Below are 18,447 nucleotides of genomic sequence, written 5' to 3' on the forward strand. Positions count from 1 at the left end.
GTTCAAGAACCAACAAAGACCAACTGAAAGGACTAGGGTTTATAAAGACAGGATAATTGGGGAAACACAGGTGCATGGAATAACTAATTAACAGGGACGCAGCACACATGTGGAGGGAAAACACAACATAACAGAAGCGCTATGAAACAAATCATACAAATGTTTTCTGTACATTTTTTTTTGACGTTGAATACATGTAATACATTTAGATGTGTAGTATTACTCAACTCAGGGAATATTTGGCATAATATAAAAAAAAATATTATATAACTATTTGTTTGAATAGTTTTTTGACTGAAAGTAAAAACATATATTTTTTAACTGAAATAAATTTAGTTTGACAATATCTAAAGTCCTCTATATTAATTTTTATAATACATTTTTCTTAAAAAAAAATTTTAAACCTGTTTTTCTCCATGAAGCACTATGAAATAATAATGATCATAATAAATGATGATTATTATTATTTTTTTGATGTTGAACATGAAATACATTTAGACATGTACTTTCACTCAATATATCAGGGTGGTGTAAATAATTCAAGTGAATGTATAATTATTTTGTGTAGATTTTGAATTGTAATCAGGTTTATTATAGTCAACTAAATGAAAACCTTTGTCATGTGAAAAACAAAAAAACATTTTTAAAGGTTAATAAAAAAATTTACTATCCAAATTATTTTATAAAAATAAAATAACACAGATTATAATTTTGTAAATCTGGATTTTGCTGAACTCTGATTGTCCTGCATAGTGAAAATGTGATAAACAGCACTGTGAATATTTCTAAAACACACACACACAGAGAGAGAGAGAGAGAGAGAGAGAGAGAGAGAGAGGGGACAAACTGGGAAACAAAGAAGCAGATGTCAAAGAGGTGAGAGAGAGAGAGGTGTATATAAAGATGGATGTCGAGAGCTCAGCAAATACAGAAAGAGACTGGAATGAAACCGAGAGGAAAATAAGATTATTAAGGCTAATAAAGAAAATCAAGCGCGATGGAGAAAGCAGAGGGAGACGGACTGCAAACTTTAGCCATAGTGCTGCTGCTGTGTGGAGCTCTGAAACTCCTGCACACGCTCGGACTCATCAGCACTGAGGGTGAGACTCACAAAACCACTGAACTAAGAATGCCTTAAGACAGATCTGTGTACTTAAAATGTGTGTGTTTAACAATAGACGTCAGATAATGAATTTGTGCCGTGAATCAGACTTAACCTCTTACATTAATCACTGTAATTCACTGTAATTTTGCAGAAAAATGAATTTCACCAGCTGTGGAATAAGATCAAGGTGTCAATGAGAGAAACATTCATCATAAATATATTTCTAACATACAAAGAAATTGTGATGCTTTACACTGGCACTGAAAAACAGTTGGTGTGGAGTTTACTTGGAAATGATTTTCATTCAGAAACTGCTTGTAAATTTCAGAAATAATTACGGGGGATTGCCAAGTAATTGAATTAAATGTGAAATTATGAAAAAGACCATTGTGTGTGTGTTATAGAGAGTGCTGTGCTGTAATGAGATGCTGCTAAAGGACACTGAGCAGCAGAGAGAGCCTCCGGCACATGAACTTTGACCTCACCTGTGTGTGTCCTTCAGTGCCTTAACACACACACACACACACACACACATCCCTCGTCCGTCCTTATGTTTTATGATTAACCTGCCAGAATGATCCTAGTCAGTCACCTTCATATTTCAGACTGTAAATTTGAGTTTTTCTCCTTTCAGTTGAGTGTTGTTGTGACTTCTGAGGTACATTAGAGTTTATAAACAGAATCTGTGTTATTTTACTGTCACTGAGATGCTATTATAGTTTTTAATAATATTTGGAATTAGTTTTTATTTTTATTTTTTTAATTTAAATTTTCATTTTAGCAAACGCTTTATTAATTTGTTTGTCCTTTTTATCGTTTCTATGAAGTTTTTATAAATTTCTATTTCAGCTTTTAGTTTATTTTAGTACATCAAGTTGAAAATAAGAAAAATTGGCTCAGCACCTAGCCAAAACAAAACAAAATAAATTTTATTCAGTTATTTTAAGTATAAAAAATGTTTTAATTGTTTTAATTAACTGTAATAACTCTGTAGGTAATATTTTTAAATATGATAAATAAAAAATGCAAATGAGCTAATCATGCGTTTCTAACGTGAATGTCAAACGCTTGTTTTATGGTCGTGTGGCTGTGCTGTCATCATCTCGAGTACATGAGGGAGTTTTTCTGTACTAGTACATTTTTGAAACATGATTCAGTGCTTCAGATTAAGAAATAAACCTCTCACTGTTTGCTATTTCTGACAGTGGATCTCATCTCATGCATTTTTTTTTACATCTACACTCTTTAAGAGTTTGTGGTTAACACTTTTTTTTTTCATTTGCTCACCAAGTCTACATTTATTTAAAAAATAAATAAATAAATAAAATAAAAACAGAAAATAGTAAAAACAGTAATACTGTGAAATATTATTACACTTTAAAATAAGTTCTGAATATATTGTAAGATCTGAATATAGTAAAATGTCATTTATTCCTGTAATCAATGCTGAATTGGCAGCATCATTACTCTAGTCTTCAGTTTCACATGAAATCATTCTAATATTCTGGTTTGGTGCTTAAGAAACAGTTAAAAAGTCATAATTGTGAGATAAGAAGTTGCAATTCTGACTTTATAACACACAATTGTGAGTTAAAGTCCAATTTTGAGGGTAGGGAAAAAAATGATATGTTCTCAGGATTGCGAGTCTATATCTCACAATTGTGACTTTATATATATATATACAATTCTGACTATTTCTCAAAATTGCGAGTTTATTGTGAGCTATAAACTCACGGTTATGAGTTATAAAGTCAAAATTGCATGATATAAACTCAAAATTCGGACTTTTTTTCTCACAATTGTGAGTTTATATCTCGCAATTCTGACTTTTTTTGCTCTCACAATTTTGAACAAAATGTCAGAATTGTGAGATAAAAAGTCACAATTACCTTTTTTTTTATTATTCAGTGGAGGAAACGGGGTTCCATACTTTACAGTGCATTTTTTGCTGAATAAAAGTCGTATCTTCTTCTTAAAAAACGTCTCTAGGTTATGGAAGCATATGAGTAGCATTATTCAATTTGGGATGTAATATTCAAAATGACAATGCAATATGTAAAATGACAATGCATTTCTTTATTTACATTTACATTTTCCAATACATTTGTGCAACGTTTGGTGCAAAATGAAAATTAAATAACATAATTTTCATTTGCCATTTCATACACCAGTTTTAATATGTAAAATGAATACTAATTGTAACGCTTTATAAGTTGCAAAATTAAAATGAAAATGTATTACAGAAATGATTAGATATGTATAACATGTTCAAGCAAAAACTGTGGCAAAATGATAATTTAATTGCTATTTTTCTTAAATGCATTTACACTCACAGTCAAGACACTTACGATTGCATTTTCATTCAATGTCCCGCAATGAATGTAGCAAAATTCAATGTGCACACTGAAAATGCATTCCGAGCCGATCACGTGTCCGCCCCCTCCCGACACGTCAATCACTGCGTGAACAAGGCGGGGCTTGCAGAAGGTCACAGACTCAAATCTCAAGAAGAGGATTCAAGTGAGAGAACATGGACAAGACAGTTGGTCCATGTACGTTTTGATAATTGCGGTTTATGGCTTCAATATTTCATTCGCACTTGTGGGCGGAGCTGAAACGCTGCTTTCATCTGATTGGTCGAATCGCTCAACCTTCAGCTCGGTCTTCTCATTCTTTCAGGCAGAATAAGAGTCAGTGTGAGTGAAGCACTGTAATGTCTGAAACCACCGCCCACTGGTAATTAGCATAATATTTGAACCAGATGTAGCTGGGCACATAATTTGTGCTGCTGAGACCTGCAAATTATTTCTAGGTTGTAGTATTGCATTAATATTGTCCCACTGATAAATACAGTGCAAATAGTTCTCTCTCTTTGGATAAAAGTGAAGTGGAAATAAAAATCAATAATAGACTGAACAGTTCCATGTCTGTAACATTTACCACTCTCATATTTTAAGTCATAAGGCACTAGGTATGTGTGTGTGTGACATTAATAAATAATTGTAAAAATGTATATAGTTACATTTCTAAATAAAAATAGTAAAATTAGCTCTGTGCTGCTCAGTGCTCCTGTAGCCTACCCCCGAGCGCCCTCTTGCGGCTGTAGACGGTAATGTTTTCTCTTGGTTCTGAATAAATGCGACTTATATGTTTTTTTCCTCGTCATGACGTGTTTTTGGACTGATGCAACGTATACCGAAAAATACGGGTAACATTATTATTATTATTTATTATGAGAGTAATTGACACAGAATAGAACTATAATGTTTCACCAAATTCAGCTCAGATCTTCAGACTCGTCTGACTCATGTTGTTGTGTTACTGGCCAGACTTACCTTCCCAAAAAATCCTATTTAATTTTATTTCATAAATTTAACTATATTTATTTCCACTTCACTGTTATCCAAGGAGACAGAACTATTTGCACTGTTTTTATCAGTGGGACAATATTTATACAATACAGTATACAACCTAGAAATAATTTAACAGGGTCTCTTGCAAGTCGCAGCAGCACGAATTATGTGCCCAGCTACATCTGATTAAAATATTATGCTAATTAACAGTGAGTGTAGTTTCAGACATTACAGTGCTTCACTCGCACTGACTCTTATTCTGCCTGAAAGAATGAAAAGACCGAGCTGAAGGTTGAGCGATTCGACCAAGCAGATGAAAGCAGCGTTTCAGCTCCGCCCACAAGTGCGAATGAAATATTGAAGCCATAAACTGCAATTATAAAAACGTACACGGACCAACTGTCTTGTCCATGTTCTCTCACTTGAATCCTCTTCTTGAGATTTGAGTCCCTTGACCTTCTGCAAGCCCCGCCTTGTTCACGCAGTGATTGACGTGTCGGGAGGGGGCGGAGACGTGATCGGCTCGGAATGCATTTTCAATGTACACATTGAATTTTGCTACATTCATTGTGGGACATTGAATGAAAATGCAATCGTAAGTGTCTTGACTGTGAGTGTTAATGCATTTAAGAAAAATAGCATTTAAATGATCATTTTGCCACAGTTTTGGCTTGAACATGTTAGACATATCTAATAATTTCTGTAATACATTTTCATTTTAATTTTGCAACTTATAAAGCATTAAAATTAGTATTCATTTTACATATTAAAAATGGTGTATGAAATGGCAAATGAAAATTATGTAATTTCATTTTCATTTTCATTTTCATTTTGCACCAAACGTTGACCAAATGTATTGGAAAATGTAAATGTAAATACAGAAATGCATTGTCATTTTACATATTGCATTGTCATTTTGCATATTACATTCCAAATTGAATAATGCTACCCATATTCTTCCATACTAGGTTACGTATGTAACCCTAGTTCCTCGAGGGAACGAGACGCTGCGTCAAATGCGCTTTGGGGAACGCACGTAGTGTGAGCGACTCTGAATATCGTGTGTAATCAGTCCAATGGAAGAGCGTGACGTCACAGGCGGGGTGACGTAAGCGACCAGGAAGCTATAAAAGCACGTGCCGCACAGCTGGCGTCAGCTTCGAGTACCAGCAAGCGTCGGCAGGGGTGCCGGGGGGTATGGCTCCGAGACGCAGCGTCTCGTTCCCTCGAGGAACTAGAGACGTTCCTCTTCAGGAACTCGAGCTGCGTCAAATGCGCTTTGGGGAACGAGTACCAACGCCACCAGACTACCAAACCCCTGCCTAGTGTGTCCGAAGAGCACAGCTTAGGACAAGAGGACAGAAGCGCCTGGAGTGACTGGCATATCTATGCCATAGAATTTAACAAACGTAGAGGGCGTGGACCACCCCGCAGCATTGCAGATGTCCAGCATGGATACACCTGCTAGGAAGGCCTTGGAGGCCGCCATCCCCCGAGTAGAGTGAGCCTTGGCTCCCGACAGCGGGGGAAGACCAGAGGACTCATAGGTGGCATTGATAGCCTCGACTATCCAACGAATAATTGTCTGCTTAGAAGCAGGAGAACCCCTCTTGGGGGGACCGTAGCATACAAGCAATTGGTCAGTTTTTCTCCACAGGGCAGCTCTGTGGACGTATGCGTCCAGCGCTTGAACTGGACACATACAATTTAGCTTCGCTTGGTCAGCCTCCCGGAAGGGAGGAGGACAGAAGGCCTGCAGCACTACAGGTCGTGGTGTAACCGAGGGAACCTTGGGAACATATCCCGCTCGAGGGTATATGAGCGTTTTGGTCATGCCAGGTGCAAACTCAAGATAGGAGGGGGCCACAGAGAGGGCCTGAAGATCTCCTACTCTCTGCAGAGAGGTGATAGCCAACAGAAAGGAGGTTTTAAGTGTAAGATGTCTGTCTGAAATATCTTGAATGGGTTCAAATGGGGGTTTGCACATTGCCTCTAACACCACAACCAAGTCCCATGGTGGAATATGGGACCGTACTGGAGGTCTCAGCCTCAGCGCACCGCGGAGGAAACGTGTAACTAGGGGGTGTCTTCCCAGAGACTGGCTATCGAGAAGGACATGGTAGGCCGCAATGGCCGCCACATAAACTTTCAGCGTGGAGTGGGTCAACCATGCAGAGAGCCTAGCCTGTAGAAACTCCAGAACTGTACCAACTGGGCAGTTTGCTGGGTCTAGCTGGCGGTCTCTGCACTGAACCGGAGAAAGTACACTTTGTGAACGTGCGAGGTGAGAGTGCAAGGCCGAAGGGAAGTACTCGATATTGGTAAGCTTCGTCCCTGAAAGTGAACCTCAGAAACTTCCTGTGTTGTGGAAGGATGGATATGTGGAAGTATGCATCTTTGAGATCTATTGTGACAAACAAGTCCTCGGACCTGATCTGAGCTACAAATGCTTGATTGTGAGCATTCTGAACTTCAATATCATAACTGAACGATTTAAGACCCTCAAGTCTATAATCGGACGCAACCCCCCATCCTTCTTTGGAACTATGAAATACCGGCTGTAAAATCCGGACTCCCTGTCTTGAGGAGGGACCACCTCGATGGCCACCTTCTCTAATAGGGTTTTCACTTCCTGTTCCATAACCAGACCCTGCCTGGGGCCGACTATCGTCAGGATGACCCCGTTGAATTTTGGCGGCGCAGAGCCAAACTGAATACGCTAGCCTTTTTCTACTATGTGCAGGACCCATTGAGATACATTTGGCAGTAGTTTGCATGCTGCTAAATAATCTACTAAGGGAATCAGTCTCTCGAGACTGACTTCTGGTGTAAGAGGCCCCCGCAGGGGCGGCGAGCGTCTCAGCTCCGCTACGAGCATGGGCGGAAGATACTGAGACCGATGCTCGCTGGGGACCGCTGAGCCCTGGAACACTGGCAGGGTTGGCAGACCGGCCCCCAGAGGGTGCTGAGGCGAGACGGGAACCGTGTACTGCGGTGTGTACCGCTCTACCCCAGCAGAGGCTGCCCTATGAAACCCTGGGCTTTTGGCGTCAGGGTTTCTTGGCCGAGGACTTCTTAGCTTCTATGACTGCCCTGAGATCTTGTTTGGGCCTAGAAGACCTCGGCCTAGAGCGTCGTTGGGACTCTCGTTCCCGACGCGGAGGAGCACGAGAGGCGACGCTCTGTTTTTGTGCCTCGCGGTATGAGGAGCTAGGGTGCGGCTGGGGCATCTCCTGCCCAGATGCCCCGAGGGAGCGACGAGTCGAAACCTGTCGATGACAGAATTGACTACGTCGCCGAACAGGCCAGTAGGCTGGATCGGGGCGTCCATGAGGCAGACCCTGTCCCGCTCTTTCATATCAGACAGAGTGAAAGAACCGCCATGGACCGCACAATCACTCAGGCGGTCTCCTTGGTGGCGTGGAGGGAGAGATCAGCGGTCCTTCTTAACTCAGATATATCATGTGACTTGATCTCCTCTCCCTCGTCTAGCTCCTTAAGCAGGTCGGCTTGGTACGCCTGTAACACCGCCATGGTGTGCAGACATGCACCAGCCTGACCTGCAGCCGCATACCCTTTGCCCACCAAAGCCGATGTTGTTCTGAGTGGCTTTGAGAGCAGTGCCAGGGCCTTCAGAGACGATGCCGCACCGGGGGACAGATGGCTCGCGAGCGTCTGTTCCATCCGGGGCATCGCTCTATAGCCATGCTCTCCCATCCCCACCACATTTCCATAGTAATCAGACGAGGGGATGTAGAGGCGGGCCGAGAATGCACGTTTCCATGACCTGGCGATCTCATCATGCAGGTCGGGAAAGAATGGAAGGCCCCGGCTGGGAGGTGGCTGACTCGCGTGCAGGAAGCGTTCATCAAGCTTGCTTCGCTGCGGTTCAGTTGTTTTTTCGGCGGGCCACTCAATACTTAATTTGGCCACCGCACGAGTAACCACCTCCAAGAGCTCCTCATATTGCGGCGAATGGGGTGGCGAATCCCTGTCGACCGACTCCACATCAACCTCCTTGGAGGAAGAGAGGCGGAGCGTCGATCCCTCTCCCTGGGTGGAAGGAACCGCAGAGCGTGTTTCCGACTCCAGGGATTGGGCGCCAGATCTGGCGGAAGTGGAAGGAGATAAGGACTGGCCCGTCTCCATTCCCTCCACCAAATCCACTTGCGAACCCCACGAGTGCAGCCGACATTCGCTCACAGTGCGGACAGTCGCCCCCCTCGAGAGCCGACTCAGCGTGCTTTGCTCCCAGGCAAACCACGCATAAGCTGTGTGTATCCCCACCCGTTATATATCGCGGGCAGGGAGGAACACACAACCTATAGCGCGATTTGGAATCGCCATCACAATGGTTAGATTTCGCCCTTGCTCTTCGGCATGTCTAAGAGCTCTAACTGGACAGACAACAGTAAATAAGACTCACAAGACAAACAAGTGACATTCACACATAAAGCGCTTGCTGAAAGACGCGAAGCTGACGCCAGCTGTGCGGCACGTGCTTTTATAGCTTCCTGGTCGCTTACGTCACCCCGCCTGTCACGTCACGCTCTTCCATTGGACTGATTACACACGATATTCAGAGTCGCTCACGCTAAGCGCGTTCCCCAAAGTGCATTTGACGCAGCTCGAGTTACTGAAGAGGAACATTTTTGACTTTTTATCCCTATATACAATATTTTTATTTATTTAAACTGAATATTGTATGTTTAAATGCATCGTATGAAGTAAATCAAGTGTATTGGCCATGTCGTGTTGTAAATGTGTTGTAATCTGTGTGTAGATAAGGTGGATGATGATCTGGAGCTGTCTGTGGTGTGTCACCGTCCCGAGGGTTTGGAGCCACTGGAGGCTCAGACAAACTTCAACAAGAAAGAGCTGCAAGTGCTCTACAGAGGCTTTAAAAACGTATGCACACTCGCACACCTGGAGACATGTTTTCCTGATCTGTTAAGACCTTACGTGCGTGTTTTTCTGCTTGTTTGTCAGGAGTGTCCCAGCGGTGTGGTCAACGAGGAGACGTTCAAACAGATCTACTCGCAGTTCTTTCCTCACGGCGGTCAGTGTGTGTCTGCAGCTGATCTGTCTGTGTCTGCGTCTGCGTCTGTGTCTGTGTCTCAGTCAGATAACTTGATTATAAAAAAGCAGTGTTCATCATAAGTTAAATCATCTTTACTGCAGTGATTGTGAGCAGGATCTCACTTCTTCAAATTCTGCTTTGCTTCAAAATTACAGATATCAGCAGGTTCTGTGAGGCTTACGTTTAGGATGTCAGTGTTACTTTATATAATATTATAGTTTTTGTAAATTTTTTTGAATTGGATTTGAATGATATTTTCTGTTTACATTTTAATAGTTTTAGTAATTTTTTTTTGTTGTGTAATTTGTCATTTTGTTATTTTTTAAGATGCCTGTATATATATTTTTAAGTTACTTAGTTTGTTCTTTTAGTTATATTTTAATACTAAAATGAAATGAAAATGTCTTTACAGCAAGCTAACTTTGTTGTACCTTAACACAAATTTCAGTTAATGTTTGTTTAACATTTGTTTATTTTAAGATTTAGTTTTATTTAATAATTAATGAAATTAACATTTAGCATAATAAATGCTTTAGATGTATTGTGATTGTCTATATAGTTTTAATTAAGTTAAGGTTTTTGTATATTTAGTTTCAGTGATTTTAGTACTTGAATTTAAACTAAATCAAAACGTGAAATTTTGACTTTGCAACTATCTGAATTAAAATGAGTTTCTTTTTAAATATATATATTCATATATTTTACTTCAGTAAATGTTTATTTTATTCATATGTTAATATTTTATTTGAAGTAAATCCTTTTTTTCCGTGCATGTTTTTGGTTTACTTTAAAATAATGTCCCATTAGTTAAGGTTAATTAACGTTAGTTACTTACTCTACCATCATCAATATATTTGTTGTACAATATATATTTAATAGATACAACTTATGATTATAATGTGAAATGTTGACTTTACACTTAACTAAGATTAATAAATGCTTTTGCAGGATTTTTTTTAATTGTTAGTACATGTTAATTAATGCAGCTGACTAATGTTAACAAATGTAACCCTTGTTTTAAAGTGTTAGGGTTTTACACTTACAGTAATTCCCCTCCTATAATCCTTAACAAATATGAAAACATTTGAGATGTGATTTATACATGTGTTTTCCCTGCAGACGCCAGCACATACGCGCATTACCTGTTTAACGCCTTCGACACTTCCCACAATGGATCCATCAAATTCGAGGTGCCATTTCTCTTTATTTATCCACTCTTCTTCACCTTTTCTTGTTGTTTTTATTTGTGTGTCAGCAGGGCTTTATGATTGTGTCTGCAATGATTGTTTCTCTCTCTCCATCAGGACTTTGTAATGGCTCTGTCCATCTTGTTGAGAGGAACAACAACAGAGAAGTTGCAGTGGACCTTCAACCTGTACGACATTAACAGAGACGGTTACATTACTAAAGAGGTGTGTGTGTGTGTCAGTCCTCACTCTTCATCTCCAATAATATGTCTTAATAAGATGATCAAAATGTATAATGCAATGCATTTTACTGTTCCAGGAGATGACTGATATAGTGAAAGCCATATATGACATGATGGGCCGCTTCACGTATCCTGCTCTGAAGACAGACGCTCCCAAACAACATGTGGACGCTTTCTTTCGGGTCAGTTTGTGATCGTACTGTAGATCTTGAATATTTGTCTGCACTACAAGATGATGATGTTGTTTTCATCATATTATAAATCACTTCCATGAAGAAAATGGACAAGAACCGTGATGGAGTCGTCACTCTTGATGAGTTTATTTTCTCCTGTCAAGAGGTAGGCTACAGTATCTTTGGCATACTACACTTACTATTTTTTCTAGTATGTATATAAAAGTGCACATTTAGTATGAATTGAAAACCAAATGAACTAATACATAAAAAGTGCAGTATACAAGCATACTATTCATATTGTTTCTGCAGTATGTAAACTGTGTGCAAATTTAGGCAATGCAAATGCATTTGCAAAAATGTGCCATTTCCATACATACTTTACACTGTATATATACTGCAAAAATAGCATCCAAAGTAAGCTTGTATACAGCACATTTTTGCAAATCTAGGTATGTAGTAGGTTATCTATATATGTGAGTGAGTTTGTGACGATGCAACATATTTGAAACATTTCTCAATGCATACTGTTTCACATATTATTTCTTTAAAAAGTAAACAGTATATACTGCGCAGTATGCAGTAGACTACAGTGTTACTCCATTCCAGCCATGTCACTTTCATCCTCTGTTAAATGTAAACAGTGTCCTCTGGTGTTAGAGAGTGAGTACTGCAGTATTGATAAAATATCAGTTAAATCAGTCCTGCCCACTACCAACCATTGCTTATTTTATTAAAAAAGTAAGTAATAAGTAGCTAATATTACCATCCAGGCATGGTTATTATAATATGTCACCGGCACATGATATGTAAATATGTCACTTTATTAACTTTTTGTTAATGAATGATTCAGTTTTAGGTTTTTATCATCAGAGATAAACCTTTTATATATATATATATATATATATATAGTCTATTCATTTATTCATTAAATTTTTTCTATTTTTCACTTGTTTGCCACATTGACATGGTGCTAGATTATAAACAAACAAATTAAGTTTTATTTATTCACATTTTTAATCTTTCCAAAATAATTTTCAGCATTCAGCATTACTTTATTTTTGTTTTATACCATACAACACCAGCAGTTGAAAGAATCTAACTCTGTGAACTGTGATTGGTCGTTCTTCAGCTGCTTCTTGTCTTATTGGGTGGTTATTTTTACTAAAACACACTGATAGTCTAAAGACAAATTTGCTCTTTTCACCTTTCTAATGGTTTTCAGGTATTTTCAAGTAGCTATAGTCTGTGTTCTTTCCTCTCTGTCTCTTCCTGCTTTCTTTAGCAGTCTCTCATTGATCTTCTCTTTCTTCTACTTGCATTTCTTCTCTTCAGGATGAAAACATCATGAGATCATTGCAGCTCTTTGAGAACGTGATATAGAGCTACAGGAAGAAAGAAACCGATGAACTGTTGAATCTGATCACATAAAGGAGGAATAACTTTTACCCCAATCACCATGGTTACAGTTTGACATCACCTTGTTACCATGGCAATATGCCGACTGTTTGATTTACATCCCAGGAAACCTGCGCATCCTTTAAACCCGGTGTTTGACCTCGTTCTGTTACAGACGTGAGATTTATATGTCTATAACCAAAAAAGCTACTATGTCGGTAATTGTGTGTGCGAAAGGCCCAGCGGGTTTCCAAGAGGTCCTGTAGAAGCCAGTTGAGCTCTTTCCATCGGACTGAATTTACTGTGAGGGATTTGAAAGTATATGTGATGCATTTTAAACTATTTATGGCGGATTGTGGGAACGTTTTTCAAGAGCAACATCTGATATACTCAACCTGTGATAGTTCTCCAGTTAATGTGCTACAGATATTCATCCTAAAACCATTTTTCTGTGTCTGTCATTTAGGTAGGAATGCTTATAATATAACCAGTGGTTTTCTCATGATCCGACCCATCAGAGTTGCTTGTCTGCTGTGTTTGTTTTTGACAGCATTTGTCTTGTGCTCGTGCATCTCGTCATCCTGACCATTGCTTGCTGGTCGTGTCCATTATTAGTGATAGTCTGTATTCATCACTCGTCTCTTGTTGGCTTGTGATCGCTCTTAGCTTGGCCTACTCGAATATCTGTTTTCTGATTGGTCTGTTTGGCTGTCAGTGTCATCTGAGAAGTATCCTCAAATGTGGTTCACATTAATGAAGTAGAGTGATTTTATTTAAATATGCATAAATTAGAGAGAGCAGGTGTCTTATTTCTAATGATTTTGGGGTGAAATGTGACACATTGGCTCCTGTGCAGATGGCTATAGCAAGCTTTAGCACTCACTATATTTGTCTTTGTTTGTGTTTAACTAATATAAAACCATTTTTTGTTTTATTGCGTTAAAGCTGTGAATTGCCAAAACTTATTACTGTTTTATGCAGCCATAATGCCAACTAACTGTGACATGATTCAAGAGAGCAAAAAAAAAAAATTATTTAAAAGACTGAAAATAAAAGATTTATATAATGCTTTGATTTGTCTAGACAAATGCAACTCAGCATAAATGACATTAACAATCCAGCTGCTTCGAAATCTAATATATATATCTGAATGAAACTGAATATTATTTGTGGCCTAATGGTTAGAGAGTAGCAACTAAGGTCGCAGGTTCAGTTCTCAACATTGGATTTGAGTTGAAAAATAGAGAAAATATATTTAAAATGATAATAATAGTAAACTCTTCATATATATATATATATATATATATATAATGAAGAGTTTATTTGCAAAAACAGATACCGTTAACTCAAAAATCATGAGCATTTGAAAATATTAATATTAATTAATTTTTTTTATTATCTTGTTTTTATTGTGTGTTAGGTGTATTTCTTTTTTGGTTTTTGTTATTTTAACATAATAAAAATAACCCAACTGCAGTTTGATTGAGATTAATTGAAATGCACATGGAAAAAGATTTTTTTTTTAGTAGTTAAAAACATAGTTTTCTGTTTTTGCAAATGATCTCTTCATATTTGTGTATATATATATATATATAAATTATACATGCACACACACACACACACAGTTATGAACAAATACTTATGTGCCAGGAAACATAAGCCATCATGTTTGAAAGTGTGTTGAAAGTTGAAACCTGTGTTTATCACAATCACAAACAGTCCTGGCAGACCCGAATATGCTCTGATAACCACAGTAATGCTATTTTTATTATTTTTTCTGCTAATTTTTGATCATGTTATGATGTAGTTTTTGAACAATCACTGTGCCAGTAAAGCTTGATGAGTTTAATATATATTATATTTAAATCATTACACACAATGTATATTTTATACTCTGCAAAGTGGGCCTGAATAATCAAATACGGAGTGGCAGTGTCTCTAAAAGTGATATAAAAAACTGTCTATAGTATAAAGCACAGGGTTGACTGAGGAACGATTATATTTCCATGATGCTGTAAAAGAGGAGACAGAAAGACAGACGGTCAGACAGACAGATGAGGAAACAGGAAGCTTAAATATCCTCTTGTTGGAATGTTGTATGAACTATTTAACAATAAAATTTTCAATGCATAATGCTGATTGTTCAGTGTTATACTGTATTTACACACCATTGCTATTTCCGGTTGAAAGTACATCAACAATGACAAACATTAGTCGGTAATGCATCGCCACCATAAGAGCACAAAATAATTACGATAAGTACAATATTTTGTAGACTTTCTCACAGACATCATTTAAACAGTTCATATATACAGTTCTGTGATTCAGGTCGATTGACAGTTAGTTTCTGTGAATGGTTCACCCTATTTTTCCAAGGCAGCATCTACATGGGATGGTGTTTGGAAAGTTTTTGTGTCCATAACAAACTCACAGATGTCATTACAGTTCACTATTCCCACAAAAAGTGCTTAGATGCTTCGAGATTCAGAAAAAAAAAAACTGTTCAAAAAGCCTGATTCATATTCAGATATGACGGTTTTAGTCTTTCCATTGTGAAAGTGCAGGACAGTTTGAAGCTCCCCTGTCCTGATCCAGCTTCATGGCAGAGATTTTAAGCCAGTGCGGTGGTTGTTGGGGCCATTTTACCCGGTCTCTCCTGGGCCCAAGGCTGGAGGTTCTGGAGGGCATAGAGGGAGGAGTTATGCACACATAGAGGATCCAACGACACTGATTCGCTCATGGACTTCTGGAGGGCGTCGGCCTGAAGCTGAAGCAGCATTCGATTGGCTTGCTGACGTCCCGCCTCTCTTTCCTCAGCTGTTTGCCTTCTGGAGATTTTGAAGTAAGATTAGTATGTAGAAATCCAAAACATTTGACCCTTTGATAAAATTCATATAATAATTAAAGAAATTGTGGATTTTAAAACAAATTAGAGACAGACTGTGATGCGATTCCTCAGTTATCAGGAGTCTAGCTAATTTAATTTTTAAATGTACATTTATAACACTATGGTGGATTTTTCTTTTGCTATTGGAGAAAACTGGAACGTAAAACATATATGTTTGTTGTAGTTTCCGTTCATCACTAGAAAATGAGCCAACTCTGACTATACTTCTGCTTCTGAGAACAACACAAGTGAAAAAGGTCCATATTTCAATTAAATTTGTTTATTTAAATTAAATATATTAAATGTAATGTATTTCACTGTGATTAAATAGCTATGTAAAATGACTTGCTTAAATGTAAACTAAATTTTAAAACTTGTAATACCTTGAATCTAAACACGTCTAAATGTTTGCAGTTTTCCAGCTTCAACTACTTGTGTTAAAAAATTGAAATATACAAAACACATTAATGAAATGAAACAGCCAACTGTTTTGAAATACTTCAGTCATGTGTGTGATGCTCGGGTGAACAGATCTGGGTCAAACCGGTCTCACCTCCACTTGGTCCGTCGGTTCTGGAACCAGGTCTTGACCTGCGCGTCGGTCATCTTCAGGCTCTTGGCGAGGGCCGCGCGCTCCGCGGACGCCAGGTACTTCTGCCGGTGGAAGCGTTTCTCCAGCTCACAGATCTGCACGCGCGAGAACGACGTGCGGGGCTTTTTCCGTTTGGGGGGAGTTCGGTTCTGATACGGGTGACCGATCCGCCGGGTCACGGTGAACGGAATGAGAGCTGCGAAACACAGAGACAAGAGTCATTTACGATGCTCTATATTTTCTAAAAACAATAACCTATATTTTCCGGATAATTCTATAATTATTATACTAGCCTAAATCGTTTATAATTCGAGTTTGAAACGAAATTATCTTGTTGAATTTATTGGCTAATTTTATTATTTGCTTCATATACATATACAATACAACCTAATTAAAACGTAAAAAAAAAAAAAAATTGTGAAAGTTGTTTTGTGTGTATCTTTAATCTATTTTATATAGGCAACAATTTCGTCCCTTCCTAAAACCGCTGTTTGTCTGCAAAAAGGACAGCACTGTCGAGGAACTCTACACGTGCAGTGACAAGAATCAATCGAATTTGAGGTCATTTGATTGTACTACATTGATTAGGCTCATTTTAAAATTCAGGCAGATTTATTTGACTAATGTGAATCACTAAAACTGTCACCTATGTTTAAAACAAAATACTTTTTTATATGTATGTAGAATTTTTTACGCTTATTAAATGATTAAATCTATATTTCTACTCAAGGGAACACGAACAGAAAAGGATGCAATGATTTCTGAAGTAAGAGTTTTGAATGAGCATTTCCTTATTATTATTATTATTATTATTATTAATCCTTATAAGTTTTTTTTCATACAATTTGGGTCCAGAAACAAGCACGCTTTTCTTAAAACTGATATTAAACCGTTGTGCTGAACTCAACTTAACTCAATTAAACTTAATTCTACATGTTGTAAATTTGTAGGCTAATATAACGTTAAAAGACATGTTTACGATTTATTGACTTAATTGAGGAAATTTCTCATTTTGATATATCTTAAATGTCGCCTACTTTTGGGCCTAATCATTGAATCAATATTTTGGATTAACATTTAACACATAACAGCAACCAAATCATTAAGCAAATCATTTTGTTTTTGGATCTTTTTTTATTTTTTTATTGTTTTTATATAATATAGCCTACTAATTCAAATAGATATAATTATCGGTATCATCACCATTACCTTTTGATATATTATTATCTACACTAGTTGATTACAATTAATATCATTACAAAAACTGTATTCAAAGTCGTATAAAGTTTTTCAGGGTGATATCATTGTCATAAGCTTGTTGTAACTTCAACATAGGCCTATTTATTTATTTTATTATTTATTGTTCTTATTTATTTAATTATTTATTTATTTATTCCGGAGATGAAAGCTTTGAAGGTTTTTTTTTTTTTGAAGGGCAACTGCGGGCGCAGGTCCAGCAACCAGATATCTTTGCACCGTTTGAACAAACTCCAGCATAACCAGAGATATTAGTCTTTTACCTGGCAGTCTGTCTTTTGGGAACCTGCTGTTATTGTCCATCCAGGGGAAACACAGCGCCGGTGCGGCGCTCACCATAGTCGGCGGCACCGCGGCAGCGAGAGGTCTGTGCGCCGGAACCCGAATCACTCCACTGGGCACCAGAGTGCCGCTCACCCCGTACACCCGCCCGGAGTCCTCCAGCGTGCCCGTGACTCCGGACAGAGAGACGGGTAAGGAGATATGAGGCGCGACGCTCGCTCTGGACGGGCTTCCCAAGCGGCTGTCATCCACAGTGTTTCCGATCCTGCTCTCCTGGTCCAAAGAGCCCAGAATCTGGTCGATCCCGAATCGTATGGGTTCCTGATTTGATTTCGTTGGCGGTTTCGGCTCCGCGCGCTCCATGACTCCTCTTTGCGCAGTAGATTATGGAGGATTAAAACAAACGAAATCACGTTAACAGCGGCAAAAATAGCTGTAATTTAGTTTTATTCTTGTCCATGGTGTCGGATGAACGTCCTCGTTTCTCTGCTTCCTTGTTTGAAATCTGACAGGTCTCGCCACCTCTGCGCCACGCGTCAAACTGTCGGGTTTGCGCTCCGCGTCTCCTGCCAAACTCATCAGCTCAAGGTTTCATTGGTCGACTAAACCGAACCGTCATTATCTGTCTATTGGCTGACATTTAGGAACAGGGGAGAAAAAACTGCGAACTAGAGTCTCATCATGTTATTCAGTAATGTCTTCAGACCAATTTCTGAAATGCGCATTTATTGGGGCTGAAAGATGCTGCTGCTAATTTATTTACAGACGTCTCTCATTATGTTAAATCGCATTAGCACCGTTTTACGCACAAACTTTGAATTTACTTTGTAATTTTGCATGCAACATGAAACAAGATTTGTAGGCTATTTCCAGTAGGAAATATCCAGCAGT

At 38.5% G+C, this 18,447-nt stretch overlaps 2 protein-coding genes across 2 annotated transcripts in view; one reads left to right on the forward strand and one right to left on the reverse strand.

The window, feature by feature from the left end:
• Positions 1 to 13,822, forward strand: part of LOC132109875 (Kv channel-interacting protein 1-like) — a 39,531-nt gene extending 25,709 nt beyond the window's left edge. The window contains exons 2-8 of the mRNA XM_059516272.1: positions 9,242 to 9,366; positions 9,448 to 9,517; positions 10,658 to 10,728; positions 10,843 to 10,950; positions 11,045 to 11,149; positions 11,244 to 11,306; positions 12,476 to 13,822. Of these exons, the coding sequence (XP_059372255.1) occupies positions 9,242 to 9,366; positions 9,448 to 9,517; positions 10,658 to 10,728; positions 10,843 to 10,950; positions 11,045 to 11,149; positions 11,244 to 11,306; positions 12,476 to 12,523 (590 nt within the window). The 3' untranslated portion in view covers positions 12,524 to 13,822. The remainder of the gene's footprint in view (positions 1 to 9,241; positions 9,367 to 9,447; positions 9,518 to 10,657; positions 10,729 to 10,842; positions 10,951 to 11,044; positions 11,150 to 11,243; positions 11,307 to 12,475) is intronic.
• Positions 13,823 to 14,368: 546 nt separating this feature from the next.
• On the reverse strand, positions 14,369 to 18,177 carry LOC132109876 (T-cell leukemia homeobox protein 3-like). The gene is made up of 3 exons (XM_059516273.1): positions 17,538 to 18,177; positions 15,979 to 16,213; positions 14,369 to 15,366 (listed from the first exon to the last, which is right to left on the reverse strand). The coding sequence occupies exons 1-3, from the start codon at positions 17,917 to 17,919 to the stop codon at positions 15,150 to 15,152; spliced, it is 834 nt and encodes a 277-aa protein (XP_059372256.1). The 5' UTR covers positions 17,920 to 18,177; the 3' UTR covers positions 14,369 to 15,149.
• Positions 18,178 to 18,447: the final 270 nt, after the last annotated feature.

This window comes from Carassius carassius, chromosome 29 (assembly GCF_963082965.1).
Source record: "Carassius carassius chromosome 29, fCarCar2.1, whole genome shotgun sequence".
Classification (NCBI taxonomy): Eukaryota; Metazoa; Chordata; class Actinopteri; order Cypriniformes; family Cyprinidae; genus Carassius; species Carassius carassius.